This window comes from Mesoplodon densirostris, chromosome 1, assembly GCF_025265405.1.
Source record: "Mesoplodon densirostris isolate mMesDen1 chromosome 1, mMesDen1 primary haplotype, whole genome shotgun sequence".
NCBI classification, from domain to species: Eukaryota; Metazoa; Chordata; class Mammalia; order Artiodactyla; family Ziphiidae; genus Mesoplodon; species Mesoplodon densirostris.
In genome coordinates this window covers 223752794-223767673 of record NC_082661.1, presented here as the reverse complement: position 1 = coordinate 223767673, position 14880 = coordinate 223752794, and the positions used below count along the sequence as shown (strand labels likewise).

General features: G+C 54.0%; 1 protein-coding gene across 1 annotated transcript in view; it reads left to right on the top strand.

Moving 5' to 3' along the window:
* The window catches only part of PPP2R2C (protein phosphatase 2 regulatory subunit Bgamma), a 135164-nt gene that overhangs the window by 98382 nt on the left and 21902 nt on the right, over window positions 1-14880 (top strand). The window contains exon 6 of the mRNA XM_060095068.1: window positions 13840-14004. Within this exon, the coding sequence (XP_059951051.1) occupies window positions 13840-14004 (165 nt within the window). The remainder of the gene's footprint in view (window positions 1-13839; window positions 14005-14880) is intronic.

Genomic DNA, 14880 nt, shown 5'->3' with positions numbered 1-14880 from the left:
CGTGGCTAGGGTGACTGAGGAACAGAAGCATTTATTTCATATAGTCTGAATGAATTCACATTTCGAGTTAAATAGCCACATGTGCAGACTCCGTAAATGCTGCGTGTTAGACCCCCAGGCTAGTTCTTTCTGTCAGACGTGGGGATGAGGAAGTACTTCAGGTGTTAGAGATATGATCCCGCAAACAGAGACCTTCTCCCTCGTTCAGCAAAAGCACTAGAAAGTATCAGTAACTGAAAGCCTTGCCTGGTGTCTGAGTCTGTGTTCTGAAGACTGTCCAACTCCCTATAACTGCTGTCAGGTCATAAGAAGCTATCGATGCACCGTAAGCAGGGGAGCAGCACTGGCCACCTTGCAGGGGGCCCCCTGGGGCTGTGGGTGTATGTTGTGGGTGGACTGGATTCCAGCGGATGAGTCTGGAAGCCAGGAGACCGAGTAGATCCAGGGAGACGTGGAGATGGGTAGCGTGGAGCGTGGCCATGGGCAAGAAGCCGGGAGGTAGAGTGATAGTTAAAATATAGACTTTGTAGATACGGGGCTGTATCGTAACTGGCTTTTGGACTAAGGTGGCCAGAGGACATTGGAACAGGTTAGTTGTTATTAAGAAAAGAGGACTCATCCGTCCCAGGACTGCAGGCAGACCCGCCCACTCATTGCTGTCAGCTTCACCTCCTAACACAGATTGTGCCCTGTCCACACATTGGAGGGCACACCATTCACCAGTATATTTAGTGAGCACCTACTATGTGCCAGGCCCTGTGCCCAGTGCTTGAATTAAAGAGACAAAGATCCATGCCCTCCTGGAACGGACATATAATTTAATGTTGATAAACCATTAGTATAATAAACAAGCAAAATATCCAGTACATGAGCAAGCGATAAGTGCTATGGGGAATGAGTGGGACCAGTGAGCACAGTAGTGTGAGTTTCTCTCCAGCCACGTTTTTGTTTCATGGCTGCAGGGGCAGAGTAGGTGGAAAGGGAGCCAGGGTAGTGGGGCTGATGGCCTATGCAAGGGAGTGGAAATAATGGTTGGCTCCAGAATCTAAGCCAGGTGAGGAGGTGACAGCTAGTGACAAGAGGGGAGCATCAGTGGATTGGGCATCCCCGTGGGATGCCAGAGGGGCTTCTCTGGCTGCAGATCTTGCCACATAACTCTGTTAAGCCTGTGGGTAGCCTTTAATTTTGTGAAAATGAATTGTTAGTTGATCAAAATATACAAATGTTTTGGCCCTTAGAGATAGGGGAGTGTGAGCATTACAGAATGCTGGAGACACCAGGGCCGAGCTCAAGGCAGCCCTTGCCTGTAGAACCTAAGTACCAATTAGGCAGACAGAAGCAGCTGAGTGGAATCTCCAGGGTATGTGGTGGCCGTGGAAATGTCCCTTGATTCGATCAGCTCATTAGGGAATGATGTTGCACGAGGTGCTCCCCATGGCTGGCTGCAGCTTGGCTACCAGAGTGACAAGGCACAGGGACCCAGAGCAGAGACACCTGGCACCGTCCCATGGTGTTCAGCCTCCCCTGGCAAGAAAGGTGTCAGGACTGTGGGTCGTAGGTGTGATGATGGGTCTGATAGCAGCCAAGTAATTAGAAAAGGCGTTTCATTTCCAACGTGGGAGGAGGCCAGAAAGGCAGCTGTGACCCCACGCTGAGCTGGGGAATTGCTCTGAATTTTGAAACACCTTTTGAGCAGGTACCTCCCGGGGGATTCTGGACCTAGGGGTTCACATTCCTTTAACTCTTGCTCTCCAATGTCTTGATTTGCCCTGATGCTGCTGTTCAGTCCTCAAGGCCACTGGGAGTTTTCTGCTATGGGCATTGTTTTCACCAGTAAGAATAGTGATAAAGCTGACTCAGAGGACCTTTCCTCTTCTAATTCTAGACTTGGCTGCTCTGAACAGAGGGAGAGGAGCCTGGTACTTCCTGAGCCTCTGCCGTGTGCCAGGCACATACACGGTGCAGCGCCTTTGTCTGTCACCGAGGCTTCCAGCCTCCTTCCTCTCTCTCACCCACAAAATGGAAAGAGGTGCCAAGCACTTTCCATTCTCCCCCGATGGCTCTGGAATCATGCCCTCCTCTCCACCCTAACCGAGGCCCAGCTCAGGTCGTACCATTCCTGCCTGGACTGTTGCCTGAATCCCACCTTGCCCAGCCAGCTGGCCCTCTACAGAGCTTTGAGAATGGCTCATCAGAGCCTCTGGTCTGACCACATCAGTCCCCTGTGTAGAGCTCTCAGTGGTCCCCAGCAGCATCTGGAGAATGTCCAGATCCCTCAGCCATGCCCGGCAGCTCTTGGTGACCAGCCTTTGCCCACCTCCCCAGAGTCCTGTGCGTCAGGCTTGCCCACACCTTCACGTCACTGGGTTTCCCTTCGTGTTACAGGGGCGGGGGCAGTGCTGTGCCTTCTGCTGATCCTTCTCTGGAGGAGCCTTTCTCCCTCCTGTAGCCTGGCTGGCTCCCGTTTGCCCACATGCATCACTCACAGCCCCCTTTGCCTGGTCACCTCTGCTCTGTCCACTCTGCACCCCTCCCAGGCTGGTCCGAGTCCCTCTGGGCCCACACTCGCTGGTCACAGTGGGCTTTCATCATCTGTTAGTATGAATGCTTCCCCCATTTTCTGCTGAAACCCTTGGAATGAAGAGCCCAGGCTGAGCCCTCTCTGTGTCCCCGCCCATAATGCAGGGCCTGGCACATCGTAGGTGCTTATGAATGGATGTAAATGGTGACTTTGGAGGGAGGAAGTTCACAGTTTCCATCTGGTCTTAGGATATAGATGCCTCCCTGCAAACCTGGGCTCCAAGGTGGGGGGCTCCGAGACCCCAGACACTGAAGAGAAGCGCTCTGGGCTCTGGCAGAATTGGGCACAGATTCATTGCTTCACCTCCTTTGTCATCGATTTCCATGACTGCAAAATGGGCCAAATTCCTTATCCTATGGTTATTTGTAAGGAATAAAGGAATCATTCACATAAAGGGGCCTGGCAGTTGGCCAGTATTATTTTCCCCCTTAGACGATGGCCCCTCAAATACTTAAGACTGTTTCTCATAAATCCCTACATCTTCTTTGGTCATCGAAGCCCTTTTTCCCCAGTGCCATCTCCACATCTGTCTAAACAACCTCCCAGTCCTTTAATGCCAACTTTTTGAGGCCCTTAGGCAGCACTGGGTGATTTTTCTTGAGTTTGAAGCATCTTAAAGGTAACAGATTGCACAGGAGGCCTCAGCTGATGGACCTCTGCTTTATTTTTAGCACCCAGAGACTTCTAAAGATGGTTCAGTTGATTTTTCTCCCCACTGAGCGATTTCTCATGGTGGAAGCTGGCATCACACCAAGCCTTAGCCTGGAACAAATTCCTGATTCCCATTTATGGAGCAGGTGCTGAAGCTAGGCTGGATGTTGAAGCAGTTCCAAATCGTGGTCAGCACTCGGCCACCTGTGGACTGGGCTTATTTTCTGCACAGGGAGCTAAGGAGGGGACCGACCAAGGCCCCTCCATGTGCCAGGCTCTGTGCTGGCCAAAACCCTAGAGCCTGGGCTTCAACCCTGCCTTCAACACTCACTCACACAGCGACTCTGCCAGTCACTCAGGCCTTCTGAGCCTCACTTTTCTCTTCCATTCCAAGGGGTGTGCCTCCTGTGCTGGGGGCTGTGGGAGCAGAATGGCCAGTGAGTATAGGGGCTGATAGGCTGTAAACACAGGACCTATACCAGCCCATGACCACTGTCAAGCACCTTACAGGCTGCCTCTTTTCATCCTCCCACAGATGAGGAAAGTGGGGCGAGTCTGCTTAGAAATGCCCTGAGTCTGAGTCTCCAAAATCGGCTTTTCACCCAGAAAGCATGTTGTTAAACTGTTATCAGCACCGCTGCTTTGGGGGCTCAGCAAGGCCAGGCAGTTGGTTGGGTTGCGCTGCGGCCGAGGGCTCCTGTGCGCTGTCCGTGGTGCTGACTCCATCCGAAACCAGAGCTGCATCCCACCATCACCCTCACCACTTCCCACACCACCTTCTCCTGTTACTGAGCGCTGACTCTGTGCCAGACAGCACTCTGTCACCGTGCACATATTCACCTATTTAATCCTCCCGACATCGCTGTGGAGCAGACAAGATTAACATCCCACTTTTACCGGGGAGTAAACTAAGCCACAGAAAGGTTAAGTAATCTACCCAGAGTCACCCAGCTGGCAAGTGGGTGGGATTCAGACTTGGGGCATCTGGACGCGGAACCCATGCACGTCGCTGTCACGCCACACTGCCCCTCAGTCACGGTGGTAACAGCCTCCAGGACAGCCACCGCTATTGCACGTTTATTGCAGGCGCTGAACTGAACACACTGCACTTACGACACTTGATCCTCACGGCAGCTCGCGTGGGTGGTGCTGTCCTTCTCTGAGAAGCGGGTGCACCTGCCCACGGCCCTCCTAGCCCTCAGTCACTCAGATCGTCCGTCCAGTCCTGTCAATGCAATAACGTTTCTGGCTCTTGTTTTATATCCTAGGGGAAGCAGGTGCTTTTTGCACTGTTGCAGGACAGAGTGGGGATTGATTCGTAACCTAAGTGGCCGGATGCATGGGCTTTGGCAGCTGTCTGATGTTTCTCACATTTCCTCTGGGTGGTGGGACATGCAACTCTATGGCGCTTCCTGTCTCTTCCTGAAAGGCCTCTGTGGCACTTCTGTAACACACTCCTGATTAAACCCCCCTCGACCCCTGACCACAGCCCTGTCAGCTGCCGTCTGTCCCTCCCTCTTGGGGCTCCAGCAGCCTGCCCTCTGCCTGGATAACTCCTACTCACCCTCTGGCCTCAGCTTAATGCCTTTGCCTCAGAGGACCCTTCCCTGACTCTCCAGACCAGTCAGGGCCTTGTTATAACTCTCATCACATGCACCGTGTATGTCTCTCCTGGAGCATCCACCATGGGGCTAATAATCTGGTTTCACTGCTGGGCTGGGGGCCCTGAGAGGTTGGGACAGGGTCTGGTTCGCCCCTTCTCGGTGCCGTGAGACGGTAGCCACCTAGGGGTGTGCCCAAGCTCTGTCCCACCTTGGCTTTCCCCTCCCAACGCTGGGTTGGATACAAGCATGTAATCCAGCACAAACCCTCACTGTCTTTCCAGAGTGTCCTTCCAGGCAACAAACATTATACCTTTGGCACCCTGCTTAATTTCATGTTTGTTTCAGAGGAAGAGAAATACTGATTCTGATTTCACTCACTTTAATTGCTGCTAAAAGTGCCAGCCATGTGCTAGGACCTTTATCTCCTTGATGAAGGAGATGTCATCTCCTTAAATCTTCATTACAGCCCTGCAAAGCAGATGGTATCCACTCATTCTACAGATGAGAAAAGCAGGGCACAGAGAGGCTGAGAAGTTTGCCAGAGGTCACACAGCTGTTATTCAGTGGGGCTAGATTGTCGAGCCCTGGTTTTTGTGACTCAGAAGTCATTTCTTGCCTGTCTAAGCATTTGGGAATCACATAAGCTGGCTTTTGGAAGAGGTGTGCAGTCTGGCTCATCACGCAGAGAAAACACTCCAGGGTTTCAGTGGGCTTGGGCAGTGAGCGGTTACTCAGAACAGCCCTTCTCCCACGGCCCAGCATGGCCCCAGCAACCTGGTTCTTCTCTTTGAGTGAGATTGCACCATCATAGTTAATAAGGTTCTGAGCAGGGAAGGGAAGGAGGCTGTTGTGGGCGGAATTTTGTCCCCCCCAAATCTGTATGTCGAAGCTCTAACCCCCAGCGCCTCAGGATATGACTGTATTTGTAGATGGGTCTTTAAAGAGGTGATTAAGGTAAAATGAGATCATTAGGGTGGGTCCTAATCCAGTATGACTGGTGTCCTTATAAGAAGAGGAGATCAGGACACAGACACATACAGAAGGATGACCACATAAGGACACACGGAGAAGATGGCCACCTGCAAGCCAGTGAGAGAAGCCTCAGAGGGAACCAACCCTGCTGACACTTTGATCTTGCACTTTCAGCCTCCACAACTCTGAGAGAATCATTTCCTATTGTTTAAGCCACCCAACTGTGGCATTTCGCTATGGTGGCCTGAGCAAAGTAAAACAGAGGCACAGGTAGCCAGGAACCTCCAGGAGGATCTGACTTGATGAGGCCGGAGCGTTCACAGTTCATGTTTGTAGCCAGGTCATCTTTTGGAGAAAATTTGCTGAAAAGCAGCAGCTTTGGGCTTCCCTGGTGGCGCAGTGGTTGAGAGTCCGCCTGCCGATGCAGGGGACGCGGGTTCGTGCACCGGTCCGGGAGGATCCCACATGCCGCGGAGCGGCTGGGCCCGTGAGCCATGGCCACTGAGCCTGCGCGTCCGGAGCCTGTGCTCCGCAACGGGAGAGGCCACAGCAGTGAGAGGCCCGCGTACCGCAAAAAAAAAAAAAAAAGCAGCTTTGCTGGCCATGCCCCAGCGAGACTGCCTCCCTGTGCAGGAGGCCTACAGGCCCCTCCACACTAGCGTCCTTGGGGGGCCTGTGTAGGACACCTTGTGCGCTGTGGCCTTTGGCAGAACCGCCTCCATCCTTACTCCGCAGCTGCCTGGTCACCATGGTAACAGCCCCCCCCCCCCAGCATGTGCTCCTACCAGGACATCTGGATAAACCACACTTTGCTCAGTTCAACCAGTGGAGCTCAAGGCCACATCCTTCTCCTCATGGAGCCCACTCTCAACATCCAGCTTGCCCAGGATACAGCCCGTCCAGCGAGCCCCAGCAGCAGGGCCTTTGCAGGTGCTGACCCCGTGGGAGAGCTCCACGCTGTGTGGAGGTGCAGTCACTCCAGAACAGAGCGGGCAGTGGGAGGAACACCGGCTGGGAGTTCGGAAGCCAGGATTCCATCCTTGCTCTGCTTCCGCCGCTGGCCCTGGGCCGGTCACCTCCCCACCCTCATCTCCCTCTCCTCCTTTGTGGGATTGGAGGGTGGGCGGTCCCTTCCGCAGGGACATCCAGGTGCCCGGCCTGAAGGGGGCTGCCCTCAGCAGCCCTCCAAGGGTTTGACTGTGTTTCAGAGCTCAGTAACTTGCTGTGTCTTTACAAGCATTTGTCGTGGCATAGCCGCTAAACCTCGTCACATTAGTTGATACTTGTGTAATTCTTTGGCATTTATGGAGTGCTTTCCATACCTATTTCTCACTGGAGCCCCTCGGTGGATCGAACCAGTGATGTTTATTCATTTCACGTGCCTGACTCATTTTATGGTCAGCGGAGATTTGCCCAGGGGATGAGTGATGGCCCTCGTACCGGTGCCCCTGGGGTAGGTAAGGGAGACCAAGGCCCTGAGAAGTGCACCTCAGACCTCAAAGGAGCGAGGGCCACAGCAGCATAGCCACCTTCTCTCCAAAGTTTCAGGACCCTCCCAGTGGGATCCCACGAGCGGCGTGGCTTCGAACTGATCGGCCATGGTGCCTGGTGCTGATGTCACCCCACTGGTTTCAGGACACCAGGTGATGCTCTTGGCAGCAAGAGATGAAGGAGTTTCTATAAAAATCTCTGCAAACCTGATGACTCTGCAAAGGCTCACCTGGGTTACATTCCTGTGTCCTTGGCAGTAAGAACCACAGACTTCCTTCTGGAATGGAACAGGACAAACCCCTGTTTCTGAGCTTTACTGACCCCCAGGCGTCTTACACACTAGCAATAAAGGGAGGCTTCTGTTACAACAGCAGGATTGCAATCCCTCTTCTAAACCTGGGCTACTTCTAAACCAGTGGGGAGAGGTGGGCGCATGAATCCACCAGTTTCTAAAGCTTGATGGGAACACGGCCACACCCATTCATTTCCATATTGTCTGTGGCTGTTTTTGCATCACAAAAGCGGAGTTCAGCAGCCTGGATGAGCTGAGATCTTGTGGCCTGCTAAACCTAAAATATTTACTCTCTGGCCGTTTACGGAAAATGTCTGCCAACCCCTGGTCTAGAGGGTTACATGTGTGCTTATTCACACTTGGCCACTGAAGGAAAGGGGGACTGGAGCCAGGCAGCTGCCCGAACCAGAGCTATCTTCCCAGGCCCCTGGGTGCCCCAGGGAGGTGGCAACCCCTCCTGCCCACTTGTCCACGCTCCCGTGGCTGTGTTTTTCCTCTCGTGTTCCTCGAGCCTCAGCTCACACTGGTCCAGAGAACTTGAGTGACTGGCCCAAGGGAGGCGCCGCATGGATTAAAGGCAGATTTAAGCCTGGAATCCAGGCTCCCTGGCAGCCAGGCAGCACTTGCCTGCAGTGTTATGCCACCTGCCTTCTTAGGAGTTCACTTACAAAGCACCTACTCCTTGCCAGGCCCTGTCTTCAGCACATCACGTGCACCATCTTAATTAATCCTATCGCTACCCTAGGAGGTAAGGCGTACCATTGACATTTTGAACTTGGGGTAACTGAGGCACAGAGAGGTTTAGAAACTTGCACACACAGCTAGCAAGCAGACAGAGCCTGGATTCAGCCCCAGGCTGTCAGGGGCCAGAGTTCTCGTCCCCGCTCTGCTTTGCCTCCTAAGTCACAGCATACTGCATACTGCGTATTGCAGGTTCTGGAACTCAGCTTAGTTCCAGTCCCAGGCTGGTCCCCCTCTGCCTGGCCCCGAGCAAGTGGCTTCTCTTTGCGGAGCCCCCATTTCCTCCTCCACAGAAAGAGGGGCACCTCACTCACACGTGGAGAGGATTGAACAGACACAGATGTGAATCCATCTGATCAGCCCGCAGGGCATCTCAGGTGGGCACAGGTACCAGTCTGGTATAAACTGGAGCCTGGGGTATAAATGATTTTGCCTGCACCCAGATGAGTGAAACAGATAGGTCAGCCAGTATTTGCAGCCTGAATAGAAGGCCTTCTCTTGTGGGTGGGGAGTAGGGGAACCCAACCCCCATTTTAGGGAGTTCACTCTAGCTGAGACTGGGGGGCTAACCAGAGGCGGGGAGCCCCACTGAGGCTTAGGCAGCCTGGGCTGAGGGCCAGAGCAGAGGGACCTCCAGGTGGACGAGCACAGGACACGGAGGCAGGCTGGATGTGATGGAGGGAGAGGGAGGGATCCAGAAGCTTCCCTGATTCCTGGCTCTGCGTTTCAGGGCTGGGGCTGCTAAAACAGGGAACTGCAGGGAAAGAAGAGGTCTGGAATGGAGGCAGAGGAAGCTGTCCATGATAACTAGCATGACACCCGTGTCTTTTCCCCAGCTTCCAGGAAGCAGATTGGGTGTCTGAGTTCCCAGTGGATGCCATAACTTTCCACAAACTGGGCAACTTAAAACAACAGAAATCTATCATCTCACAGTTCCAGAGGCCTGAAGTTTGCAGCTAAGGTGTTATCAGGGCTGTGTTCCTCTGGAGCCTCCCGGGGAGGCTCCTTCCTTGCCTCTCCTAGCTCCTGCAGCCCAAGGCATCCCCCAGCCTCTGCCTCAGATGCCACATGGCCTTCTCCTCTGGGTGTCTCTGTTTCTCCTTTGGTGTCTCTTATAAAAACACTTGTAATCAGATTTAGGGCCCACCCAGGTGATCTAGGAAGACCCCCATCTTGAGATCCTCAACTTGATCATATCCACAAAGACCCTTTTCCCAAATAAAGTCACATTCACAGTCTCGGGGGGTTAGGATGTGGACATGTATTTGGGTTGGGGGGGCGGGGGGGAGGCACCCTTCAACACACTGCACTGGAGAAAAATACATCGCGCTCAGCCAAGGGGCGTGGACCGTAGCTAGTCTACCTTCTCCCTTCATCCTTTCCACGTGACCTGATCCCCTCTCCACCTACCTGTGTCTGACAAACTTTCCTAGGAGGGAAAATCATTCTTAGCTGCCAAAGTGTGAGTGAAAGTTAAGCAAAAGCCATCAGACACTTGGAGTACACCTAGATGGAAAAATAGAACATGAATAATTCATCCAGCTCTGCCAGGGGGAGGGGGGCTTGCAAATGAGTCTAATTATGCTCCTTCCCAAGAGAGGTCAGTCCTGCCATGAAAAAAGCACTGGCTACACGTGGGATTCATGCAGCTGATTCTGAAGTGGGCATGGGGGAAGCCACCTGTGGGTTAATCCTCGAAATGAAAGGGCGCTCCGGGGTCATACTCAACCCCTGATTTTGCAGATAGGGGAAACCGAGATTTACAGATGGAAGTGATTTCTGCACGTGGAACTGAACATTCCAGAGAGAGGAAAAACCAGACACCTGGCCCAAGGCCCCCAACTTCCAACCCAGCACTGCTCCTGCCAAAGTCCAGGCCACTGTGTACGGTCAAGTGTCTCAAAGTCCACAGGCATGTGGCCACTCAGGTGGGAGTCCCGGAGGAGTGTTTGTGGTGTCTGTTTGGGACGTAATTACCGTGCTCTGGAGGCTTCTCCACACCTACTTCGCTGGTCAGGAGTCCGTCTCCAGGCCCCTGCTCTGTGATGTGGCCATGGGGATTCAGTAGGGACGGCCCCTCTCGATTATTTGGCTCTCACACACCCGATGGCCAGTGCGGAGCTGGGCACCCACAGGAGGGCCTCGTTCTGTGACGAGCGGAGCCAGAGGTCTTGGAGAAGCCATCCCGGGACTGGGTGATGGTGGACCTGCTTGGATGGCTACGCCCTGAAGGACGCTGTGCTGTCCTGGAGGTGCTGGGTCAGGCTGTGGGCCCTGGCACTCAGAGGCACACATTGGCCATGAGTGTGCCGTGTCTTCCTCCCCCAGCATCAGGTGGGAAGGAAGCTCTGTGCTTCACATCATCTTTCCCCAGCACCCACTGTATCCAGTCCTTTGAAACAGCAAGAGAGATTCCCCGAGTGATGCATAGGCTGTAAGAGCTGTGGTCCACGGCTGTTGATGGGACTCAGGGATCGGAGACTCTGTCTCCTCAGCCCATGCACAGGGTCCCCGGTCCACGTGGGTTCCCCCCTCGGCCGGCTCTGTGTAGCCCTGGTTCAGGCATGTTAGCTGTAGAGCCTGCAGACACGACTGAACCCCGCAGACATAGCCATCATGGCCTCGTTCAGAGTTCTAGCAAGTGTTTGCAGAAGCAGGCCAAAGCCGAGCATGGTTGTTGTGAGGCGGTCAGGGGCGGTTAGAGTGCTGCGGGTCACGGGAAACAGGAAGCAGGAAGCACATGCTCTATGATCAAGCAAAAGGCAACACCCGTTTGCTTGGCCTTGGCCCCTGTGTGAGTCTGGGACCAGGGTCTGGGGGCCTGAGAGAGGAGGCTTCACGCCACCACACTGCCCTCTCTCTAGCCAGAGTTCAGACATCATACCTCTGATCCCTTCTCTGTTGGACTGGATTCCAGAACACCTTGAGGCCGGGAAGGAAAGAGTCTGGACACTGACTCAGTCAAGAGGGTTAGGTGATCCTGAAGTAACGATCAGAAAGTCTCCGAGGTGACAAGAGCCTGCTGATTGTGCCGAGGCTCACGGCACAGCACGTGCTGGCTCTCAGACCTTCAGCCTGGAAGGGACAGCATTGCTCGTCACTTCTGCCCTCCATTCACTGGCAAGAGCAACAAGTTACAACGGCCTGAGCCCCCTCAGGCCGCGTGACAGGTCTCCCTGGGATGTTGAGGGAACCACCTACAAAGCAAGGCATCTTTACTCCCTGAGGAGGGTATAACCCTGTGAAACACGATAAAAAAAACCCGTCTCCTGACAAGTGACACAACCAGGACTCAAACCTGACCTGTGTGCCCTAAGGCCTGGCACTTCTGTTTCTCCCAGGCCCTCTTTGGCTTTTGTGTCCCAAGTCCTGTGGGAGAATCTCAGTCCCCGTTTGCAGAACATCTGACAGGTGCTGTACTCATGTGCATCTCTTAAACGACGGCACTTTTTCTCCAGACACCATTTTAAGTTCAGTAGGAAATGAAAGCCGTTCTAAGCAGGCAGAGCCCATGGGAAGTCATCAGCGGGGGCTCAGGCTGAGAAGGATAGGGCTGCAGGCTGATGTTGGTGGAATTCACGTTCCGGAAGTCTTGGCTCTTTTTCTCTCTTAACCTTTAGTCTCACTTTTTCATGATTTAATCTCTGCTTCTTATGGTACCAGAAAACCACAGTTTCCTGGGAAACCAATTCAGGCACTGACGACATAGCTCCTTTTTTCCCTCTCTTTCTATTCTAATGTGATTCTAAGTTTCTGGTTAATGGTGTGCTTCTAACAAGCAAGATTTGAGCATCTGCACAGAGACCCTCCTCTGATTGCACAGATTCAACCATCTTTTCTGATGCTTTCTAAATTCTACTGTTTACAGAAGTCAGAAAATGCCTCTTTCTTACTGAGAGACGAAGCAGCCTGGAGCAGGTGGAGGAGGGGGTGCTGTTAGCAGATGAATGTCAGAGTTTCAATCAGTATTTTCCAGATAATAAAAAATAATAAGAGCAACTGACATTCGTTGAGCTCTGCGATGTGTTAGGCAGTTGCCAAGGGCTTTGCCTCTTCTCATCTTCACAGCAAACCTATGAGGATAGAACTGTTAGCCCATTTTACAGATGAGGAAACTGAGGCACGGGGAGCTGGTTGGATGGTGGGGGGACTCACCCAGGATCACACAGCCAGGAGGTGGCAGAGCTGGCATTCTCTGGATCCAGAGCTCACATGCAAAGAAGAGGGAGGAGGGGGCATTTCCATCAGAGGGAACGGGCTGTGCAGAGCCCCCACGGGGCTGGGGAGACCAGAGACCGAAGGTGTCGCTGTTCGAGAGGAAAGTGCCTTTAGGGCAGAGCGACTAGTAGGATCTGAAGCCAGAAAGGTAGAGAGAGGCCAGGGTATGCCAGGCCTTGGATGCTACAGCAAGGGGTTATGATTTGCTGTTGTAGGCAACAGCGAATGGACAGGAGTCCAGCCTCACCACTTACTGCTGAGTCACCCTGGACAAGTTGTTTACCCTCTCTGGGCTCCAGCATTTCAGCCAGAGATACTTCCTTTCCAGGCGACAAAATTCTTGACGCTAAACAGAAAATGGACTTATTGGGTCCTATATTTAACCGTCCAGGGGTTACCGTTTTCGGGTGAGTCCTCACCCAGGATTCTAAAGGTACTGACACATCTTTCTCTCCATCCACTCCGTCTTTGGGGCGGTCTGCCCCACCCCCAGGCTCCGGGTTTCCCCTTGTCATGGCAGCAGACACAGTCCCTTCCTCTCCACACCACCCAGCCCGCAGAGATGACAGCTGCATCCCAGCGTTCCCAGTATTCCAAGTCTGGAGCCCCTCCCCTGGCACATCTGACGCCATATGCTTATCCCTCGTGGTGACTGTGAGTGGGAATGGAAGGCACAGATTAGAGGTGAAAACCCAGAAAAGCAGAGGACCTTTTCCCCAAAGCAGAGTCTTGATGCTGTGGGCGGAAGGGAGTGGGGGCGGGGCGGGCGGGGGGAGGGGGGCAGGGGGGAGGGCGGGGGGAGGGGAACCAACCGATACCTGTCCACTGAGCTCAGACACGATTCACAGAGTGACGGGGAGAACTGCAGTTGTTCACACCTAGTGTGTCCACAGCCCAGCATGTAGTAGGCACTCAACAAACGCTCCTGGCCTCCTGCTTGGCAACTGAAAGAGGAGGGGCAGAGGGGAGAAGCCTCAAGGGTTGCCCTGCGTGGGGCCGGGCAGCGGATGGGCACTGGCTGGAGGAAGGGCACAGGTCAGGAAGGAGGCGGCAGTCCCGCCTTATGGGGACAGTGGGCGGGCACCCAGAAGGGACAACCAGCAGGCTGTTCGACGACAGTCAGGTCTGCAGCTTGGGGACTGCGTGGCGGGGTGTTTGTCCAGAAGTCTCAGGACCGGAGCCAGCTCAGACGCGGGGTAGGTGGGTGTGCCGAGGAGAGGCGTCGGGAAACCCGAGGGTCTCCGAGCTGGGAAAGGCAGAGCCGCCCCTTCCTTGACTCGGCCACCCAGACATCGTGGACATCAAGCCGGCCAACATGGAGGACCTGACGGAGGTGATCACCGCGTCCGAGTTCCACCCGCACCACTGTAACCTCTTCGTCTACAGCAGCAGCAAGGGCTCCCTGCGCCTCTGCGACATGCGTGCGGCCGCCCTGTGCGACAAGCACTCCAAACGTAAGTGCGCAATGCCCGCCGGGGCCCAGGTGGCGGTAGACGTGGGCGGGGCCGTCCCGGTGCTGGAGCCTGCGGGGTGGGGGCAGGGGGCAGACGTGGCCCCAGCCGGGAGGACGGAGGCTTCAGTTCATCTCTGTATCCACCCCAGTGCCTACAGCAGTGTCCGGAAATACACACTTGTTGAATGAATGAACGAATGAACAAGTGAACAAATGAATGAGTGGTGGCCAGTTGGCCCCTGGAGGGCTTTATGAAAGACTGGGTGAAGGAGGCGGAGGGACAGGGTCACTGTCTTCCCCCCGGGAGCCTGGTTTCCCTGGGCAGCCAGAGAGGGCAGTGCTGCTGCAGCCCCCAGGCACTCGGGCTCAGGACTGTCTGCAGCGATGTGATGTCCAGAAGTGGTGAGTGGTGTAAACAGCCGCCAAGAAAGCAGAGTGTAGGGAGGGTCATGTCAGTGCCACTGACTGAGGAGGTTACAGTGGAACAGTCTCTCTGAGGTGCTGCAGGAGTGCGCCATGCAGATCTCTGGGGGAAGAATCTTCTAGAAGGGGGACACTGCAGGGGCCAAAGCCCCAAGATGGGAAGGCACCAGTGTGGCCAGATGATGATGTCTGTATAATGGAATATTGTTCAGACATTTAAAATATTGACTTAGGAGGTTTTTACTGACGTGGGGGAATGATGTTTAAAGATTCCGTGGGGAAAAAAGCAAGGCAATGGCTACTTCACTGAAAGAATGGAAACAGAAAAGCATGGAAAGAAATACTTCCAGAAATTGTCCCTGAGTGTGTGTGCAGGATGGAATTTAGGGAGAATAGAGATGGTTTTGTGTCCGCCCACGCTGCTTGAATGACGTTCTTCGTGGGCTGGATGTGA